Genomic DNA, 18146 nt, shown 5'->3' with positions numbered 1-18146 from the left:
GTCTCGCCTCGGCGCGAAAATCGCATGCGGCTCCAACAAGCTGCTCTGAAAGTGAACACCGCGCGCTGTTGGGAGGGCTGTTCCCGCCTGTTTCCTGCAAGATTTGTGGGTTGCGGGGCTTCTTTGGTTTGTTTGGTTGTTTGGTTGGTTGTTTGTGGGGTTTTTTTGGATGCTGCGGTCGATTATTATTTATTATCCCGGGTTTCTTTTTGAATCACTGCTGACACAAGTGCAAATCTGAATAATTACTGTTTACAGTTCTGGAAAAGAGGTGCATGAGCCGTCCAAACGAGCCCCGGTTATGGAATTGGAAACCACCATTTCCGTAGGCGTACAGGTACATATATGAAGCCAGCAACGATCTGAAGCCGAGCAGGGGAAAACGACGTGTAAGGACACCATGGATAATCACAAGGGTAACCAGTTTTTCTAGTGCTCCCGCAGCACCAGCATCCCTCTCTCCACATCTGTCCTCCGCGCCTTGTCGGGTCACGTAGCGGTGCAGGAGAATTAACCTCTGGCTTTTTCTCACGCAGTCTTCTGTGGCTTCATCGTCTTTCTTCAGATCGCCGACTTTTCGCGGGAGTCCACCTACGATTTCAGCCTCTGTAACCACGACGAGATACGAGAGGATCTCCTAAACGTTTTGGATTCACACATGACCTTAAACGAGGTTGGTGGTTTCTCTGGCGGCATCAGCGGCAATCTGTCGGGACAGCACTGCCTCCACGATTTTATCCTTGACCGCCGGCCGCCGCTTTCTCAAAACCCCGATTAGCAAGCCGGGAGCTGGATAGTGTAGTAAACTGGTGCGTGTGAACGGGACGGGGAAATTATCTCCGACTGTCCTCGGGCGACCTTCCTAAAATGTGAGCTGGAGCCGCGAGCTGCCGGGACGGAGCGCAGGGGCCGGCGGAGGCTCCCGTCCGAGCGCTGCTGCCTTCGCTGCCCCGCAAACCGGCAGCACCGGGAGTCGCCGCCGCCGAGGACGGCTGCAAAGGTGATGAGCGGCGGCGCGGACGCACGCCCCGCGCCCAGGGCCGGCTGCAGCTCTCGGCGGCGCGCACCCCGCGGCCGCGCAAGCCCCGCGCAAGCGCCGCGCGCGGAAGCCCCCCCGTCGGCGCGGCCCCGCGGCCGCGCACCCGGCGCGGGGGGCCGCCCCGTCGGGGCGCCGGCTGACGCGCGGCCGCTCCCGTTGTGTCCCCGCAGGAGCTGCTGCTCGACTTCCACGCGTGCGACGAGGCGGCGGCGGCGGCGGCGGGGCCGCAGCGCTCCGAGGTTGGCCGGGGGGCAGCCCGCCGCGGGGGGAGCGGGGCAGACGGGGCGGGGGGCGGAGTGCAGAAAGGAGGGACGGGGGATGGGGAGGGCGGCGGGAGACGGGGAGAAGGGGGGCGCGGGGAAAGGGAGGAAGGGGGAACGGCGGGGGGGAGTGGGAAAAGGAGGGAAATGGGGAAATAAAGAGGGGCACCGGGGGAAGCAGGCAACTTTTTTGCGGAGCGGCGGGCGGGGCCGGGCGGGGCCGGGCGGGGCGGGGCGGGGCGGGGCGGGGCGGGGCGGGGCGGGGGCGGCCCCCCCGCGCTGAGCGGCGCTCCCGGCAGGGCTGGCGGCGGGCGCAGCGGGCGGCGCGGCTGCTGGAGTGCGTCCTGGACGGCACGCGGCGCTGCGGCGGCGCGGCCCCGCTCTGGCGCGGCACCCTGCGCGTCGTGCGGCGCCACTGCCGCGGCTACCGCCCGCCACAGGTAGGTGCGCGGGGCCGCGCGGGGCAGCGCGGGGCTGCGCGGGGCCGCGCGGGCGCTCAGTGCTGTGCGCCCCCAGGAGTGGCTGGACGGCGGCGGCGGCGGCGGCGGCGCGGGGCTGTGCGACGAGAGCAAGGTGCAGGAGCTCATGGCCGTGTGGAGGAGCTACATGAACCTAGGGTAGAGGGAGCGCGGGCGTTCCCCGCCGGACTGTGCGGGATATTTATTGCCCACCGTGCAGCCGTGGTAGCGGCTCATCTTGCACGCCTGTGTGTTGTGTTCTTAATTTATTAAGGAGAAGCTGCCCGCGTACACACTGTTTGCACAAGTGCTTAAAATGCCCTCAAGCCACGATGTACAGATGTATCAATTAAAAGCCGTTTCCCGAACCAGCGTGCGGCGTTGCCTGTGTGTGTGGGAGGTGGAGAGCAGGCGCGGGCGGGAAGCGGCCCGGCGGCGGCAGCGAGGTCACCTGCGGGAAAACACGCCGGGGGCGAGAAAGGCACCACGAAAGGCGGCAGTACCGGGGATTTCGGGCCCTGGCCCGTCGCCGCGCGGCTCGGGCGAGCGTCGGGAGCTGCAAGTCCCGGGGCAGGGGCGGTGCTTTGCACGCATTTTTGCGGCTTTGGAGGTGTTTGCAGACTTATTCCCTCGGCCGTGGAGTGAGCTTTGTGCACGCCCCGGCGGCGCGGGGTGGGGAGAGGGGGGCTTGAAATGTTCGGCAGCGACTTCCCCGCAGCGAGAACGCGGCACGCGGAGGGCGGCGGAGCCGCGGCCGGGCCGCTGACCGCTTCGCTGCCGCCGTCGGGGCCGCCCCGTCCCGTCCCGCCGCGGCGGAACCCCGGGCGCGTGTCCGCGCGGGCCGGGGGGAGCGCTTTCGCCGGCGCACGGCGCCTTCCGCCGCGGCGCCGGAAGTGGCCGGGGCCGCTTAGCCGGGCGGGCGCGTGCGGGGAGGATGGCGGGCGAGGGCGGCGGGCTGTTCGTGGGCTTCCGCGCGCTCGGCCGTTACTCGGGCGGCGTCCCGCACGTGCTGCGCTACCACGGCCGCCACCGCCAGTTCTACGTGGCCACGGCGGCCGGCCGCAGCGTCCACACCTACAACGTGAGTCGCCGGGGGCGGCCCGGCCGCGTGCCATGCCCCCCCTCCCCCCGGGGCCCTTCCTCACCGCCACCCCCCTCCCGGCCCGGGGGGGGCACTCGGGCCGTCCGGCCTCCCCCGCCGGCCCCCCCCCCCCCAGCACGGCAACGTGAGGGACGGGAGAACTCGTGAGGGGCCGCGGAGCAGCGGGGGACGGCGGGGGAGCCGCGCGGGGAGGCCCCGCGGGTTGCTGCGCGCCCCCCCCGCTGAGCGGCGGCGCCGGGACGCGCTGGGGTTTCTGCTGCGTTGCCGAACAAACCGCCGCTTCGCGCACGGCGGCGGCTCGGAGTGCGAGCGGCGCAGAAGCGCGCTCCGCTGTGGCTGGTTTATCCCTTAGGCCGTGCGAGAGCTCTTCGTGTAAAAAGCACGTGGGCACGAGTCAGTTTTACAAGATGAGGACCTGTGGTATTGACTCGCTCTTTTTCTATGTGCTAAAAGAGTCTTCAATCTATAGAAACAAAATAACAAAATAGCGCTGAATCAAGTGATTATGTTGTACAGCAGAGGGGAGGCAACACACATCCTTGTATATCTTGGTGGTTTTTCAGGGTTAAGTCCCACTCTCGAACTAATTTAGTAATGATCGTCTCTGGGCAAGGATGACATATAATTTGCTTCAATGGCACTTCACCAAATTACTTGTGAGCTCATTGAAAATAATAACGTAATGTGGTGGTAGTGGGAGTAGCATAGGAACAGAGATTATGTGAAAATAAATTTGCCCAAGCTCTGCAAAACGTCTATAAATGCGTGCTTAGTATCACGCGCATCGTGTAAAGTTTATTGAGAAGCACAGCTCACTGGTGCTGAACACCTGTCTTTCTGCAAATATCATGTCCTTTTCCTTTTGACCTGCTGTCCATGGGTTCTCTTGTAGATACCGTTGCAAACTAAGATAAATATTTGTTGTTCCTGGTGAGGGATGCAAGTTCCTTATGTCATCTCGGCCGGTTCCTAGAACTTGAATTATTATTTATAGCAAATTCAGTGCAACAAGCAACTAAAAATGCCTTTTGAATTTTTTGTTGCAGGTAAAGAAACTTGGTATTGTTGCTGTCAGTAAGTATTGCAGATTGTTCATCCTCTTTTTTTTTAACAAATCTAATATCTGTGGCTAGTTCTGAATTTAAAAATGGAAAATGAATCGTATGTATAAATATTTACAGTGAAGTATGTTAAAAGGAGACGTAGAATGAAATACCAGGCACTCAGTTTGGAAATAAGATTGCCTTTACAACCGTAACTTAGTTCTCTTAGATATATACCTTGTGAACCTCTCTCTTTTTTTTTTTTTTCCATCCTGTTCTTTGGAAAAAAAGCCCCTGGGTTTTAAGGAATGGGCAGTGAATAAAGCTGTTATTTCCACATCCCCTTTTTGTTACTACATTTACTGGAAGTCTGTGTAATAAGAGGAAAGTGAAAGTCTCAAGAGACTTTGAGGAGGGTTAAAATTGGCTGGACTGCTGGGTACAAAGCGTAGGAATCAGTGGCTTGGCATCCAGTTGGCAGCAAGCGTAGCGCCCTACATGTCAATAGTAGAGCCCATATTGTTCAGTGCCTTCATCAACAACCTAGATCATGAGACAGAATGTACTCTTATCAAAAATTTGCAGATGATAATATGTTAAGAGGAGTAGCTGACATGCAGAATGGCAGAGCTTCAATCCAAGGAGATGTTGCAAAACTTTATGACTGGGCCAACAGAAACATCATGAAGTTCAGCAAGGGCAGGCACAGAATTCTGCACCTGGGACAGAACAGCAAGCTGGGAACTGAGCTGCAGCCCTCCCGAAAAGAAGCTGGGGTTATGGCAGTGCCAGACTGAACGCGAGCCAGCAGTGCAGTCGTCGTGAATAAGGCAAGCCGTGTACCGAGCTATGTTAGGAGGAACATGGCCAGCAGAGCAGGGAAAGCTGTTACTTCCCTTTATTTAGCACTAGCGAGGCTGCACCTGGACTGCTGTATCCAGTTTGTGCCTCCCTCCCCATTCAGGAAGGATGTTCAGAAACTGTGGAGAGGATCGGGGCCCTACAGCACATGGCCGAAGAGGAGAGATTGAAATAACTTGATTTGTTTAGTCTTGTGAAGAGAAAACTAAGGGTTGACCTAGAAGCAGCCAACAACTACTTGAAGGGCATTTACAAGGATGGCGGAAGAGGGAATTGCAGCACAATATAGCAATTGTGAGATCTCCGTTGTCAGAGGTTTTCAGCCCTCACCTGAATGCAACTGCAGCTAGCCTCATTTGGTATTGGGGGTGATCCTGCTTTTTGGGAAGGGCTGGGTGGAATGCTGACCTAGATGACTTCCAAAGGTCCCTTCCAGCCAACATTCATATGATTCTGTGAGATGAATGCTGCCTTGAAAAGCAGGATTTTACTTCTGCATACCACAAAGTGCTTACACAGATCTTTTAAAAGATATATTTTTGGTAACTGAGCACACAGAAACACGAATAATCACTGTTACACAACTGAAACTGGATTTAGAAGTCCAGTAGTGAATACTTTCTGCAGTAAACAAATTAATGAAGTTCTGTTTTGAACATACAAAGTCATAAAAATGTTGCATATTCTGTAAAGTCTTAAGCCTTTCGGAGAATCGAGACATTTAAATACAAAATCATGATTGAAATTGTGTCCTTCTGTATGTGATGTCATTGGTTTAATGACGTTACGTGATTGGTGCTCTGAATTTTTTAATCTGGGCTTATCTATAACTATTTGGCCTAAGCAGACTTGCATAGCACTTACGTGGAGTACCAGACTTTTCTACTCTGATTTTAGGCATCAGTCCCTTTAGAGGTATTATCGGAAGATATCTAACATGTATAAACAAATGAAACCTCTCATAGAGTGCAGCTTTTCTTATTTTGTTTAGTTCTTCCCCTTGAAGTTGTGCTGCGGTACAGCAAGGAGTATAGGATTCTTTGCGTCAGATAATTCATAGTATAAAGCAATATTGAGGGGCATACTGTGTGATTGTGTAAGTTTGCTGTACTGCCATGGTGACTTACTTAAGGTTGCACAGATGATTCTTGGTCTGGTATTTTTCAGACAATCTTTAAATGCTGTGCTTTTTATTCTTATACTTAACTAGATGTGGGAGTATTCTTCTAGGTTTCTATCACATCTGTATCAACTGTATCAACTTCTTGTCAGTGTGGTTTGGAGCTTGGATGTGTAACATACTTTTACCACTTGAGCTAGTTCAGTAGCTGATAGCAGTAATAGATTTACTTCCTGAACCAGTTACTGGGTGGGAAATGATATTTATTCTTAGAGCAGTAAGTTTCCTATCACACTTGCTGTCCTCAGAAAGAAACAGATGTAGGAGTGTAGCTGTAGCTTCCAGGTTTGTAGAATGGTATAACCTAATAGGCGTTGCTAATTCTGTGTTTATCATCTGTGTTTCCAATCCAGTGGGCTGCAGGGCTGCGACAGTCCTTATAAAGAACTTAACCCAAAATAACACTTCTAAACTTTCAGAAAATTAATATTTGCCTTTACTTACAGTGTTAATTATTTTATTATTAAGTGTTTTTCAAAAGAAGAACCATGTTGTGATTTATCAATGTGTTGTTGCTTGTGTTCTTCTAAAATGTACACATTTCTTTAAGAACATATTCAACAGAACAGCTTTTTTGGTAGGTTATTGTGCTAAAGAAATACATTGATGGACTTTCTCTTTTGCTACGAACATGAAACTTGTTAAACTTTCCTGTCTTTTCGTTAACAGGTAATGCTTTGTTACAAGATATTACTTGTTTGGCAGCAGACCGGATGTTGGTATTTGCTTCATATGACAATGTTCTCCATGCTTTTGCCAGGAACAAAGAGGTTTTTATCTTTTTAACTTGTTGCTTGATAGTATGAAACAGTTGGGTAGTGTTTGTTTTCTAGACACCTAATTCATTTTCTACACGCTTACATTTCCATGGATGTTTTATGCCTTCAATTTTAGGAAAACAAAGCTCTGTTCAGCAGAAGGAGCAATAAAAGCTTACAATAGCAAAACATAAGAACAAATTCTGTAATGGCTGACCTGTGCTTTAAGTATTAAAGTAACTTGCCAACGCTTTTTAATAACAAAGAAAATAGCATGTCTTTTTCTTTAAGATGTGTCATCTTTCTCTGCATTTTATTTAAACTTATTTTTAAAGTGTGTATTGGCAGTCCTCAAGCAGTAGGCTAACCTGGTATGCTACCTGAACAAATTATATTGAAAAAATGTCTATTTGAAATTCTAGGTAGTTCATACCTATGAAGGTCACAAGGCCAAAATACAGCTTCTGCTGCCTTTTGGTGATCATGTCATCTCTGTGGATACTGCTAATGTTCTTATTGTTTGGGATATACAGTCAGAAGGTGAGACTTTATTATTGTTACAAGTCTAATGTCTCTATAACATAACATTGTTAAACATTCAGTAATTTAAGAAAGGTTCTTTAATGTGCGTGTTAGGAATTAGTTTATTCTTGAAAAGCCTTAAACAATAATGTTACTTAAACAGTAATTTGAATTTCTAATGCTGCAGTAATTTTTCATGCATGGCTCCTGCACCACATGTGGAGACACAATAAAGATCCAGATAGGCATATAGAAGTCTCCTCCTACAGAAATTACATATTAATGCTCCATTTTCTGGTAAACAGTGTGTTATAGCAGGTTTGGCATCACCTCTAAAATCCTATAATTATTTGATTGTTATCAGTCTGGGTACGATTAAATTCCTATGAATAATCTTTTAGTTGTGTCACCACCTTCTCGTGCCATTGAAAAGTGCCTTATGGAATGGCCTGACTTTTCTTTAGAAAGCATTCTCAGACTGTCGTATTGGCCCATGTCGTTCCCTGTGTACTAGCTCTTTAAGTGTCTGCAAACTGGCTTTAGTGATTTGAAGCTGTTATTACAGGCAAAAGGTATGCTGATCAGATGAGGTGTTTTGCTCAGGCAGGAACAGGAATCCTTCAGAAAGATATAAATCACTACAGTTTTGCCAGCATTGTTGTACTCGGTAGGTTTATAGGGAAAAAAAATATACCTTCAGGCCAACAGATGTTATGATGTAAACAAGTTTAGCCTGTCCTGTTATGTGTTAGCTAATCCTTTCATGTAAGAAACCCTAGTTACGGGTTTCATACAGAGTAAGCATCAGTTCTGCCATCCAGCAAGGAATGAAAAGCCTGCAGATTTGTAGAGGTAGCCGTACTAACGTTGTTTCTTACTTTTTTGCAGAGGAATATCTTCAAATGGATTTTGATAAGGCCATTTTTGCAGTTTCTGCAATTCTGCATCCAAGCACCTATTTGAATAAAATTCTCCTTGGTAGTGAACAAGGGAGCTTGCAGCTGTGGAATATAAGATCCAAGTAAGATTCTTAATGACTCAGATATACTTCATGCTCCAAGTAGTTTCATATGCAACAGCTGATATTTTAAAGTATGGTAACTTTTGAATGTGGAATCTTTTACTGAGTTCTTTGGCAGAAGTTTTCAGTTGGTCTGTCTCCAGGGACGCAAGAATGCTGCTGCACCCTTAACGCTGATGTCTCAAGTCGTGTGTTGTTTTTTCTCTCCTTGCAAAATGTCAGGGATCGTGCAGGAATTCTTTTATTACATTACCTTTCTTTTATTTCTTGGAATCACATAGCTTTCCCATGAACACAATTAAAATGGTTACTAAATGCATGTTCAGGCCTTCTGCCTCTCTTTTCTATGCTTGATTTTATAGCTGGTGCTGGTCCAAGGAAGTGGTGGCAGGTAACATGGAGGCAGTTAGCATCTGATACTTAGACTTCAGTAAGAGATGTGTAGACATGTGGTTGCCTCTGAGCATGCCCCAGTAAAGCAATGCCTGAGATGCAATACATCTAAGACATTAAAAAATCTTCTTTAGGTGACTTAGAGTCTCCCTTAACTATATAAGAACTTAGGATACTGTTACTGCTCTTTTGTCAGCGCAGCTGGGTTAAGTAATTTCAGTTCTCCACTGTTTTTTCTCTATATAGTTTCACAGATAGGTATGGGCACAATTAGTGAAAACAAACTGGCAGAATTGGAGGAAAGGGTTGATAATCTGTGGCAAGAAAAGAAAGTGAGAGGTGGGAGCAGATTGTTATTGTCAGTCTTGTAAGAATAGCAACCTATAGCTGTGGCTGATGGAATAGTTTTTTAATCACATCTATTCTTAAATCTCATTTTCATGTTTACACTGTTAGTAAGCATCTAAAATGTTATGTGACTGCTTGGTTTGTGAACATTCTTGCATCACGTTTTGGCTGTTAACACTTATGTTTTTGAAAGAAAGAAGGAAGAGTATACTTGAAAGACAAATTAGTGTCTTTGTGTGGTGAAGTTACTCTGCAAATGAGGAGTTTGTGTTTTTAGAAGTTGGACTGAGACCAGCTCGTTGTGTGGATGGTGAATGTTCTGAAGAGGTCTGCTTAGAGGAGAAATGCATAGCGAGCAACTGGCTTGGAATGAGTTTTCTCCCTCTTTATGTTATGCAACTATGTCAACTTTAAAGTATTAATGCGTGGCACTAACTTTTTCATATAAATATTCTTACCCATACATTTTATTCTTGACCATACTTAGTAGTGTTATTTTTTTTTTTTGCATTTAACCGGTATATGGGGACCAAAATCTGTCTTACTTTCCTGTGCAAATGTGTGTAAGGTGTGCATTTAATGTGGAAAATTCCTAAACGTAAACTGATATTTTTGTCTTGTTTTTGCAGTAAACTCCTATACTCATTTGCAGGATGGGGCTTAGGGGTCACAACTCTTCAACAAGTTAGTATTTTTGGTATCTTGCTGTCTTATGTAACTGGTTGAGAATAGCAGGCAAAATATTGTTCTTTAATATTATAGCCGTAAAGTTTACTTATGTTCTTTCAAGTCATGTTAATAACCCTCTCTAGCTTTTTAGACATTGAAAAGAAGTAGACTTGAAGGCTTATTATATGTCCTTCCTCTAGTCCTAGCAGTTCTGTCATATTTAGCATCTTAGCCATGTGGTATTCATTACTTCTGTAATCTTTATTCACCGAATGACGTAATGAACTTTCAGAAATGATCTGTTTACAAGATGCGGGTGTATGCTGTGTGATGTTCGTTACACTGCTAGTTTCTTACTGTTTAAATTATTTTGCCTTGGAGGTTAGAAAATGTAGGTTTGCTGATTCAAGAAGAGATTTTATAATTGTATTTACTATATTAAAACTAACTGGTAGCATTTAAAACATTGGTGACAGCTCAAAGTGGTCTGCAGTTGTCCTGGATAAAACCTGTAAATGTGAATGTGTGAGGCAGGGGTGTATAATGGTCCACCAGAAATACTGAAAACTTAGTGAGCTGTTTTTCCAAGAATTTCAAGCTTCTGAAAACAGAATGGTTTTATCCAATTAAGTGCAAAATCTTACATCTCTCTATTTTTTGTTTAGACTTATTAAATGGTCAGTCAGGTGATATAGATAGATAATGTCTTGCAAGATGCCTTATTTGTTTATTCTGAACAAGTTCTGTACTACTTGTCCCAGACTAAGATGCATTGTCTTATACCTACTCGTATTGCTAGTGTAGCCATAAGCCTTTTGTTTCTCATTTCAGTTGCCATTCAATGTTTCTTGCAGGCCCCAGCACTAGACGTTGTTGCAGTAGGTCTTGTATCTGGTCACATCATTGTACATAATATTAAGTTTGATGAAACTCTGATGAAATTTCAACAAGATTGGGGTCCCATCACAGCAATATCGTTTCGGACAGGTAAATCTTAGCACTTTCGGCGAAAATGCTTATAAAATTAATAGAAGGTAATGCTGTGGTAAAAGCATTTCAGAACCAAAGTCTGGGGTAAGTGTTATGAGTTTTAGTTTTCAAAGGCTATAGATAATCTAGAGAAGTTACCAAAAAGTAAGAGAGTTTGTGTATCTTCATCATGCTTGTTGTTTTGTAGTGTTTTCTTGTGTACACACTCACAGTGCACAGAAAGCATGAAATACAGTACTCCTTCTTCAAAGTGAAGTGAGCCAGTTTGTATTTATAGTGTGCTGAGAGCTATTGCCACGGGAGTTAGCGCAGAGTAATCAGTACGCTGTAAGTTAGCACCCAGGCTTACTTCTCAGTAGTCTTCCCAGTGAAAACAAGTCAGAATGTTAATAGATACAGGTTTCTCTTATATAGCTGGGATTATTCCTGAATGGATGTTACTGGGGATCACTGAATATATAACAACTTTTTTGTGTGATAGGCAAGTACTACTTACTCAGCTGTTACTTTAACATTGATCCTGCCTGCAGCATTGTGATCCTGAATCTCATCTCTCATTTAACTAGACTAACTTTAAAATCTTAACAGAATATAGATTGATGCAGGATGTATTGGGAAGGGATGCAACTGGGAAGACTTGTGAAAAGCAGCAACAGTGCCTTTTTGTGTCAACCATTTAACTTAAAATGTCAAAAAAGTTAAATAACTGCTTATGTCTGCTTGAACACGCAGATCTTTTATTAGTGTCACACTCCCTCCAGTCTCTCTCTCTCTCTCTCTCTCTCTATCTTTACAGTTGGGAAATACGTAAAAATTCTTGGTTCAAAAGAATCATTTTAGTTCTTTTGAATTCATGTACTCATTTCAGGCTTTGAGTAAAGTGCTCTTTATTAAAATTAAAATGAGCTACTGACAAATTTCCATATTGGTGAAGCACTACAGAAGAGGAAAGCCCTGAGCCCGTCTATTATAGCTGTCCATTATGTGTGTAATTGTAAATTGGAAGCTGACCTTTTCTTTTCTTAGATCTAAAAGGTTAGTTACCAATTATGTGGGAAGTAGATGACTCTTTAACCTTGACATGATGTCTAACTTGCCTGAATGTGTGTAGTATGTTTCTGGAAGCTAGTATGACCTGTTAATCTCCTTAATATTAGACAAAATAGAACAAGGAGAACAGAAATTAGAAATCCTGTGAAGTGTAAATTTTAATTATTACTTAAAACAATTCAATAAACATGTAATCAACTTGTGGAATATTTTTGCAAGCCGTTGAGCCATGCAATTAACAGGATTAAAAACAAGAGTGTTAGCTTCTAGTGTGGCGTTACAGTTGCTCCTGTATTCTGAAGCCTGAAGACTAATAAGTTTGGGGAAAAACACAGGATATGGAATAACATTTTTAAAATGGTATAGGTCAAGATTTCGTGTGCTTTCAAGCAAAACTCCCAGCCTTGGCTGTTGTATCAGAATGCTGCACTTATGCATATCTGGTGTTATCTGATATGAACAATTCCTGTTCTTATTATCAATGACCTTTGTTTCTTTTCTGTTTGAAACACTAGACTATTTCGATAAAAGCATATCTTTAGACTTAGCTTGAGAATGAATTTTTTCTTCAGAATTGTGACATATATCATTTTCTTGCATCAGTTTTAAGATGTGAGAAGTCAATAAGGTTTTACTGAATGTCAAGAAACAAACTTTTTTATTTTTGGTTTGTGAGTAGATGGACACCAAGTTATGGCAGCTGGTAGCCCCGTTGGGCACATTGCACTGTGGGATCTAGAAGAGAAGAAACTAATCAGTCAAATGCGAAATGCCCATTCCACAGCAATAGCTGGTATGTCGTTTGTCCCTGGAGAGCCACTTCTTATTACTAACGGTGCTGATAATGCTATACGGGTAAGTTGCTGCTAACTGCTATTTTTATTTATTTATTTTTTCTCCTGTGGTCCTCCAAAGTGTAAATATTTAGTCTAGATTGAAGCAGTGATTTTTCAAATGAAACAAATAAAACTCAGATTACTGAAGTTGCTGCCTCTCAGTCTCTGTTGATGCATAGTGAGGCAATTTAAGGGTCCACTGCCATGATGAGAACATGGTAGCTTTGAAGAACTAAATTCTGGATCCACTCTTCCAGAACAACAATTTATAGCCTGGTGCTCTAACTCAAATCTCCATCTATTTCAGTTTTCATTAGTGTTCTGGGCTGTTAACTGTTGATTCTGAGAAATGCCCATTGTGTTGTATGTTCTCTGATGCCAGTAACCTCAGGTAGAGAAGCAGAACGAACAGCTGGGAAACATCAGGTGTTCTGGCACCTCCAAAGTTTTAGGGCCAAGAGTAACAGCCCATCTGTGGACTTCGCTGTGCCGGCTCCCAGCTTACCCTACTGCCAAGAGGTGTAATTATTGGCACTGAAGTGTTTATGAGCTTTATTTTTTTTCATTCTCTGGGGGCAGGTGTGGATTTTTGATGGACCTGGTGGTACTGGTCGTATATTGAGGAGCCGAATGGGACATAGTGCGCCTCCAACAAAAATCAGATACCATGGGCAAAATGGAGAGCAAATTCTTAGTGCAGGTATGAATTCTCATTCATGTTCTTCAGTCCGATTTCCTACTGGGATGATGAAAACATGCAGAGCTCAGTATTTTTGTTTTGCTCATGTAATAATTTATACTTCATGTATTATGGATTACATGTATTTATGAAACATAGCAAGTAATTAGTATAGATAGTGTCATTTATTGTTCTATCAAACTGTTTCACAGTTGCCCTAGGTTACCCTAAGGGAATGCGTAACAGCACGTAGGTAAATGGACAAGCATAGGAGCTGCCTTTGCTGCCCATGCTCATGTTTGACAAATAAAAATTGCTTCATCATCTTCTAAGGAGCTATTAGCTGGTCAAATGAAAACCCTCAACAATTAGTGAAATTCTGTTTATGGAGGGGAGGAAAAGAGGGAGCCTAATGCATTTGGTATCTTGCAGGAGCTGCTCCATTTTTCCTGCCATTTTGGTCATGCTTTGTGGGTTACAGATGCTTTGTAATTTGTTACAGCTCAGTTGTAGCTGGAATGTGTCTTGCCACGATCACTTGTTAGCAAGACATTACTCTAAAAGTGTAAAAATTGTAGAAGTGACTAAACTTCCTTAGAAACTAACGTATTTTAAAACCTACAATCTTTTAGGAAATGAGGTGCCCATTCAGACTTTTTTGTGGCCCAAGACACTTCAGAAATGGAGTAAGAGACTCTTCAGTTTAGTTACTCTGACAAAAAGAAATTATTTGCATGGGCAACGTTTGAAAACATGCCACGTTTTTAATGAATGTTGCACCTAGTACGGCTCAGCGATGCTAGCACTATCCATAGTAAAATATCTTGTTGGTCAGGGCCAAGTCAGTAGCTTAGCTCAGTCCAGATGAACCACGGTGACAATCAAAATTACTTAATAAATCATCACACTTGTTTGTTGCGGTTTCCTGTTTTGTTCATTGTGCTTGAGAAAAAGGAGAGGGCACAGAGGCAAGCTCTAAAGTGAAAGGAGTCTCAGGCTTTGAGATTGGATGTATCTGCAGTGTAAGGGGGCTCTACGTTCCTTTCTGAACCGGTGGTAAAACTGTGCAGCAGAACTGGAGTAGCATTGCTGTGAGGTGCCTTTCAAGTGCTACTACCGATCTCCCTAAAACAGGCTTTCTGACAAATAAACTTAAAAATCTCACCAAGGTCCCTGGTTTCATCCTGCTTAACACTGCTTCCAGTCCCCAACATACTCATCCTGGTTGCATGCAAACGAATCTTTTTCCTTGCAGTGTCCTGTTTCTGAATATATCTCTTCATCCTTACACAGGTTTTTCATTACTCCTGCCATGATACAGAGTTAAAGATTGCTTGAATACTGTAATTGCTCTGTTGTTTTTCAGATTCTTTAAGTTCACTTTGACTTGTTTTCTCTTTCCTTATTTCTTTGGTCTAAAAATAACCTTTTGTGATTCTTCTGACCTTTTAAAGTTGTCTCAGTGCCTTTAGTTTTACCTGTGTTTTGGTACAGGTTTTTTTCCCTAGCTTGACTTCCCTGGGAGAATGAGGTTTACAGAATTACATTGTCTGCTAGTTTCTGATTCTACTTTGCCTGCACCTCCCCCACAAAACCTTTAGACTTTTTTGCCAGTTTCAAATTTGAGCCATGTGTCCCTCTGGTAAATGAAATTCTTTTAAGGTTCTGTGAACATTGGTGGTTGGGTAGAGGATGGAAGTCCCATTAGTGTCCTGGTTTACAGGAAAGATAGAGAACTCGGCTTTCACCTTTTCTGTTTGGGTTAACTTACTGGCTAGCCTAGGTGTGTCTCTTAACCAGCCACAGCATGTGTAGATTGGGGGTGAAGAAAGTATTGTAGTTGGTAAGGAGGAAGTCATGGAGTCATGGGAAAGCTTTAGAGATACTATGGAGGGATTTGAAGGACGTAACAGTATCTTTAAGGTGACGGAAGGCTGTGAATGGCTGGATATTGTAATGAAGAAAGAGGGCGATAGAGAAATTGAAGTATTTTATAGAAGATGAATAACAGAGAGAGATGTCATTTTCATCTGTGTGGGGCTAAATAATGGGAATGGGATATAGGCCATTGAGATCTAGGCTTCACTAGCTAGTGAACTTGCATTTCTCCTCGGATCAGAATTTTTATTAAAGTATATATATTTTTATACTTTACTATCGTTTTTGTGGTTTCTGAGTACTTATCTTCTGCTTTTCTTGTTTGAATAGATTATGCATAATATAAAAGTTGATTTTTGCCCTTCCCTTCTCTAATATTTCATCAGGTCAAGATGGAACATTGCAGTCGTTTTCAACAGTGCATGAAAGATTCAATAAAAGTTTAGGACGTGGTAAGTATTTCAGTGAAAGTACAAATAGCGGTGACAGAAAATGCAGAAGTATTTATGTAGAAAGGTGCTAAAATATTAGGCCTTATTTTCACTTTAACTGTTGTATGAAAGCCATGCACCTCAGTGCTCAAGAAATGTTAATCATTCCTGATGTGTATAAAGTACACTCTTGGATATGTTTGCCTGATTAAAATACTTAAGCAAAGTAATTTCTCTAGCCTGACAGTATATATTACTTTACTGTGGGAGAAGTTGGATGCGATTTTTGGATTAAGAATGTGTAAAACAGTAGGTGACATTTTAGTTCATCTTACATGCTTAACTTTAACTCTTTTCCCCCATTCCCCTTCTGTTGAATTGGCTAAATTAACACAAGTAATTCAGATTTCTTGACTTCAGTTCCTTGGATTTAATCATAAAGCTTAGTTAAACCCCCACACACATATTCCAAGCACTGCCATGGTTATGGGGCATTTTCTTATACAGTTCAGAAAGACCAAGATAACTTTTGGATTTAGATATCTATATATGTGGATATCCAGGTATTTCAATTCATTCAAATAGACAGGTGTAGATTAATTGATCATTTATATACTTTGGGCATTGAATTTCAGATTCCTGAGTCTTTGGTGATCAGAGGTGGGTGTTAATATATTGCTTTATGTAGTCATGCCTGTATAACCATCTCTTTAGTTGTGATGGTGGCATCTCTGCCTCGGGATGTCAGCACCAGATCCCGGAAGGAAGGGAGTTGTGTAGTATGTCTGTGAATATATCAGTCTAGTGATCTGCTCAGCATCACATGAATTGTGTGACAGGAACTCTATGTTCTTAGCTCTTCAAACCCTTGGAAATAACAATGCTATGTCAAGGTAGAGATTAATGGTTTCCATGGATGGATCATCGGACTTCAGAGCTTTTACATAAGCATTTGTCTATTAAACTAAAATAGTAATTAGTATCCTTTTCTTTCCTATTCATGGACTTGGCGCACATTTCACCAGAGAGGTTTTTGGATAGTTCCCATCAAACAAAGGAATGTTTAGATAGTGAAGATCGTGGATTCCGTTTCAGGGAAGAATGTGCATTCTATATTAGCTATTGATTGTATACCTTTGTATGACACATCAGTATTCTCAGGTTTTTTGGTTTAAAAAAAAAAAAAAAAGGCAAATCCATGACACCAAAACAATCCACTTGCTCCTTATATTACTGATAAGTTTCAAAAACCTACCTCACATCATGGAGAAGCTAGAATTTATTATTTGGAAATTTCCCTAAGTTTCTTTGAAAATGCAAATTATAACCTGAAGCTTGAGTTAAAAGCACCTGTAAAGAGGGAATGAGGATTGAGTGGTGACAAGCTTAGTTTTAATTATAGGTAATTCTGTGTCTGTTAAATGTAATACTAGTTTGAAAATATATGTCAGTTTCAAAAAAAAAAAAAAAAAGATTTTGGCTTACTCTTTAAGTTTAATAGGAACTTTGTTTAGTGAATTGACCATTTTAAACCAATATTCTCAGATTTAGCCCTGAGATACTTATTTGCCTTTTTTTTTTCTTTTTTCTTAGGTTCAATTAACAAAAAGAAATCGAAAAGGAAAGGTCTTCAGCATGATACAATGGCACTTCCACCTATTACAGCCTTTGCTTCAGGTAAGTAATCTTTGAAATATATGACAGAGCTCATCATGTGTTCATTGTTATCTCTTAACCCTCAAAAAACGAATGGATTGAAAGTCCTTACTATACTGATGAGATTATTGGGATTCTGTGGCCCTTCGTGAGCTACAGAATGCCAGTTTAAAATGGCATTTTATATGGTAAACTCTTCTCTTACAAAGAGATTACAAAATAAATTCTTTTTTCTTTTTTTTTCCATTTCCAGTAAGAACATTTTATTTCAAACACATTTGAGCTTAACCAGCTTTTGGCTGGAGAAACTCCGGTATGGGAGTGAAGATCTTCTAGCATACTTACTGTTCCAGGCTGGAGGACCAGCAATTAGGGGATGGATATCTGAGTCAGCTAAGGAAAGCTTAGTTATAGAAGTTGACTTTGATCCCCAAATTCTTTCCTTTGAGTCACTTTTCAAAGTCATATTTCAATTACTCTGTACATTTGTGGTTCAGTTTGCAAATACTGGACCTGACTTTTTGAAAGAGAATGGCTATTATAAACTATCTTTCATATTTAGGCATTCAGGGCTTGGTTTTGAGTTGTGGTAGGAGTGTGGAAAGAAATACTAAATGACTAGTGCAGAGAAAGTACTGTAATTTTTGATTGTTTACCAGCATGAAAACAGTTCTTGAGTTCAAGATATGTTAATATATAAATTCATATGTACTGCACAGTATGCAGAGAAGTGTATTAATATTTTTTGATAGTGCCTAAAACATGATGTGTAACATTTGAGACAATTTTTTTCACCTCTGTTCATCAGCTGAAGTTTAACTTTGTAAAGGACCAGAAGCTGATCTCCTCAGCTGATGAATGAGATGCAGTGTGATGCACTTTTGATTTGATTTATAACATCAAATGGAAATGACTTACATACTTGGATTTTCAAAATTCTTAAATACTCTTAGCTTCATTATTTGTGAACTA

General features: G+C 43.1%; 1 protein-coding gene across 1 annotated transcript in view; it reads left to right on the top strand.

Moving 5' to 3' along the window:
• Nucleotides 1–2627: 2627 nt before the first annotated feature.
• Nucleotides 2628–18146, top strand: part of LOC112995237 (WD repeat-containing protein 36) — a 32718-nt gene continuing 17199 nt past the window's right edge. The window contains exons 1-11 of the mRNA XM_026120102.2: nucleotides 2628–2838; nucleotides 3906–3933; nucleotides 6613–6713; nucleotides 7124–7241; nucleotides 8112–8244; nucleotides 9615–9669; nucleotides 10509–10641; nucleotides 12374–12549; nucleotides 13110–13230; nucleotides 15474–15539; nucleotides 17112–17195. Coding sequence (XP_025975887.2) covers nucleotides 2692–2838; nucleotides 3906–3933; nucleotides 6613–6713; nucleotides 7124–7241; nucleotides 8112–8244; nucleotides 9615–9669; nucleotides 10509–10641; nucleotides 12374–12549; nucleotides 13110–13230; nucleotides 15474–15539; nucleotides 17112–17195 — 1162 coding nt within the window. The 5' untranslated portion in view covers nucleotides 2628–2691. The remainder of the gene's footprint in view (nucleotides 2839–3905; nucleotides 3934–6612; nucleotides 6714–7123; nucleotides 7242–8111; nucleotides 8245–9614; nucleotides 9670–10508; nucleotides 10642–12373; nucleotides 12550–13109; nucleotides 13231–15473; nucleotides 15540–17111; nucleotides 17196–18146) is intronic.

Source organism: Dromaius novaehollandiae, chromosome W, assembly GCF_036370855.1.
Source record: "Dromaius novaehollandiae isolate bDroNov1 chromosome W, bDroNov1.hap1, whole genome shotgun sequence".
Lineage (NCBI taxonomy): Eukaryota > Metazoa > Chordata > Aves > Casuariiformes > Dromaiidae > Dromaius > Dromaius novaehollandiae.
The sequence above is the reverse complement of the archived record's forward strand: the minus strand, read 5'-3'. Positions and strand labels throughout refer to the sequence as shown.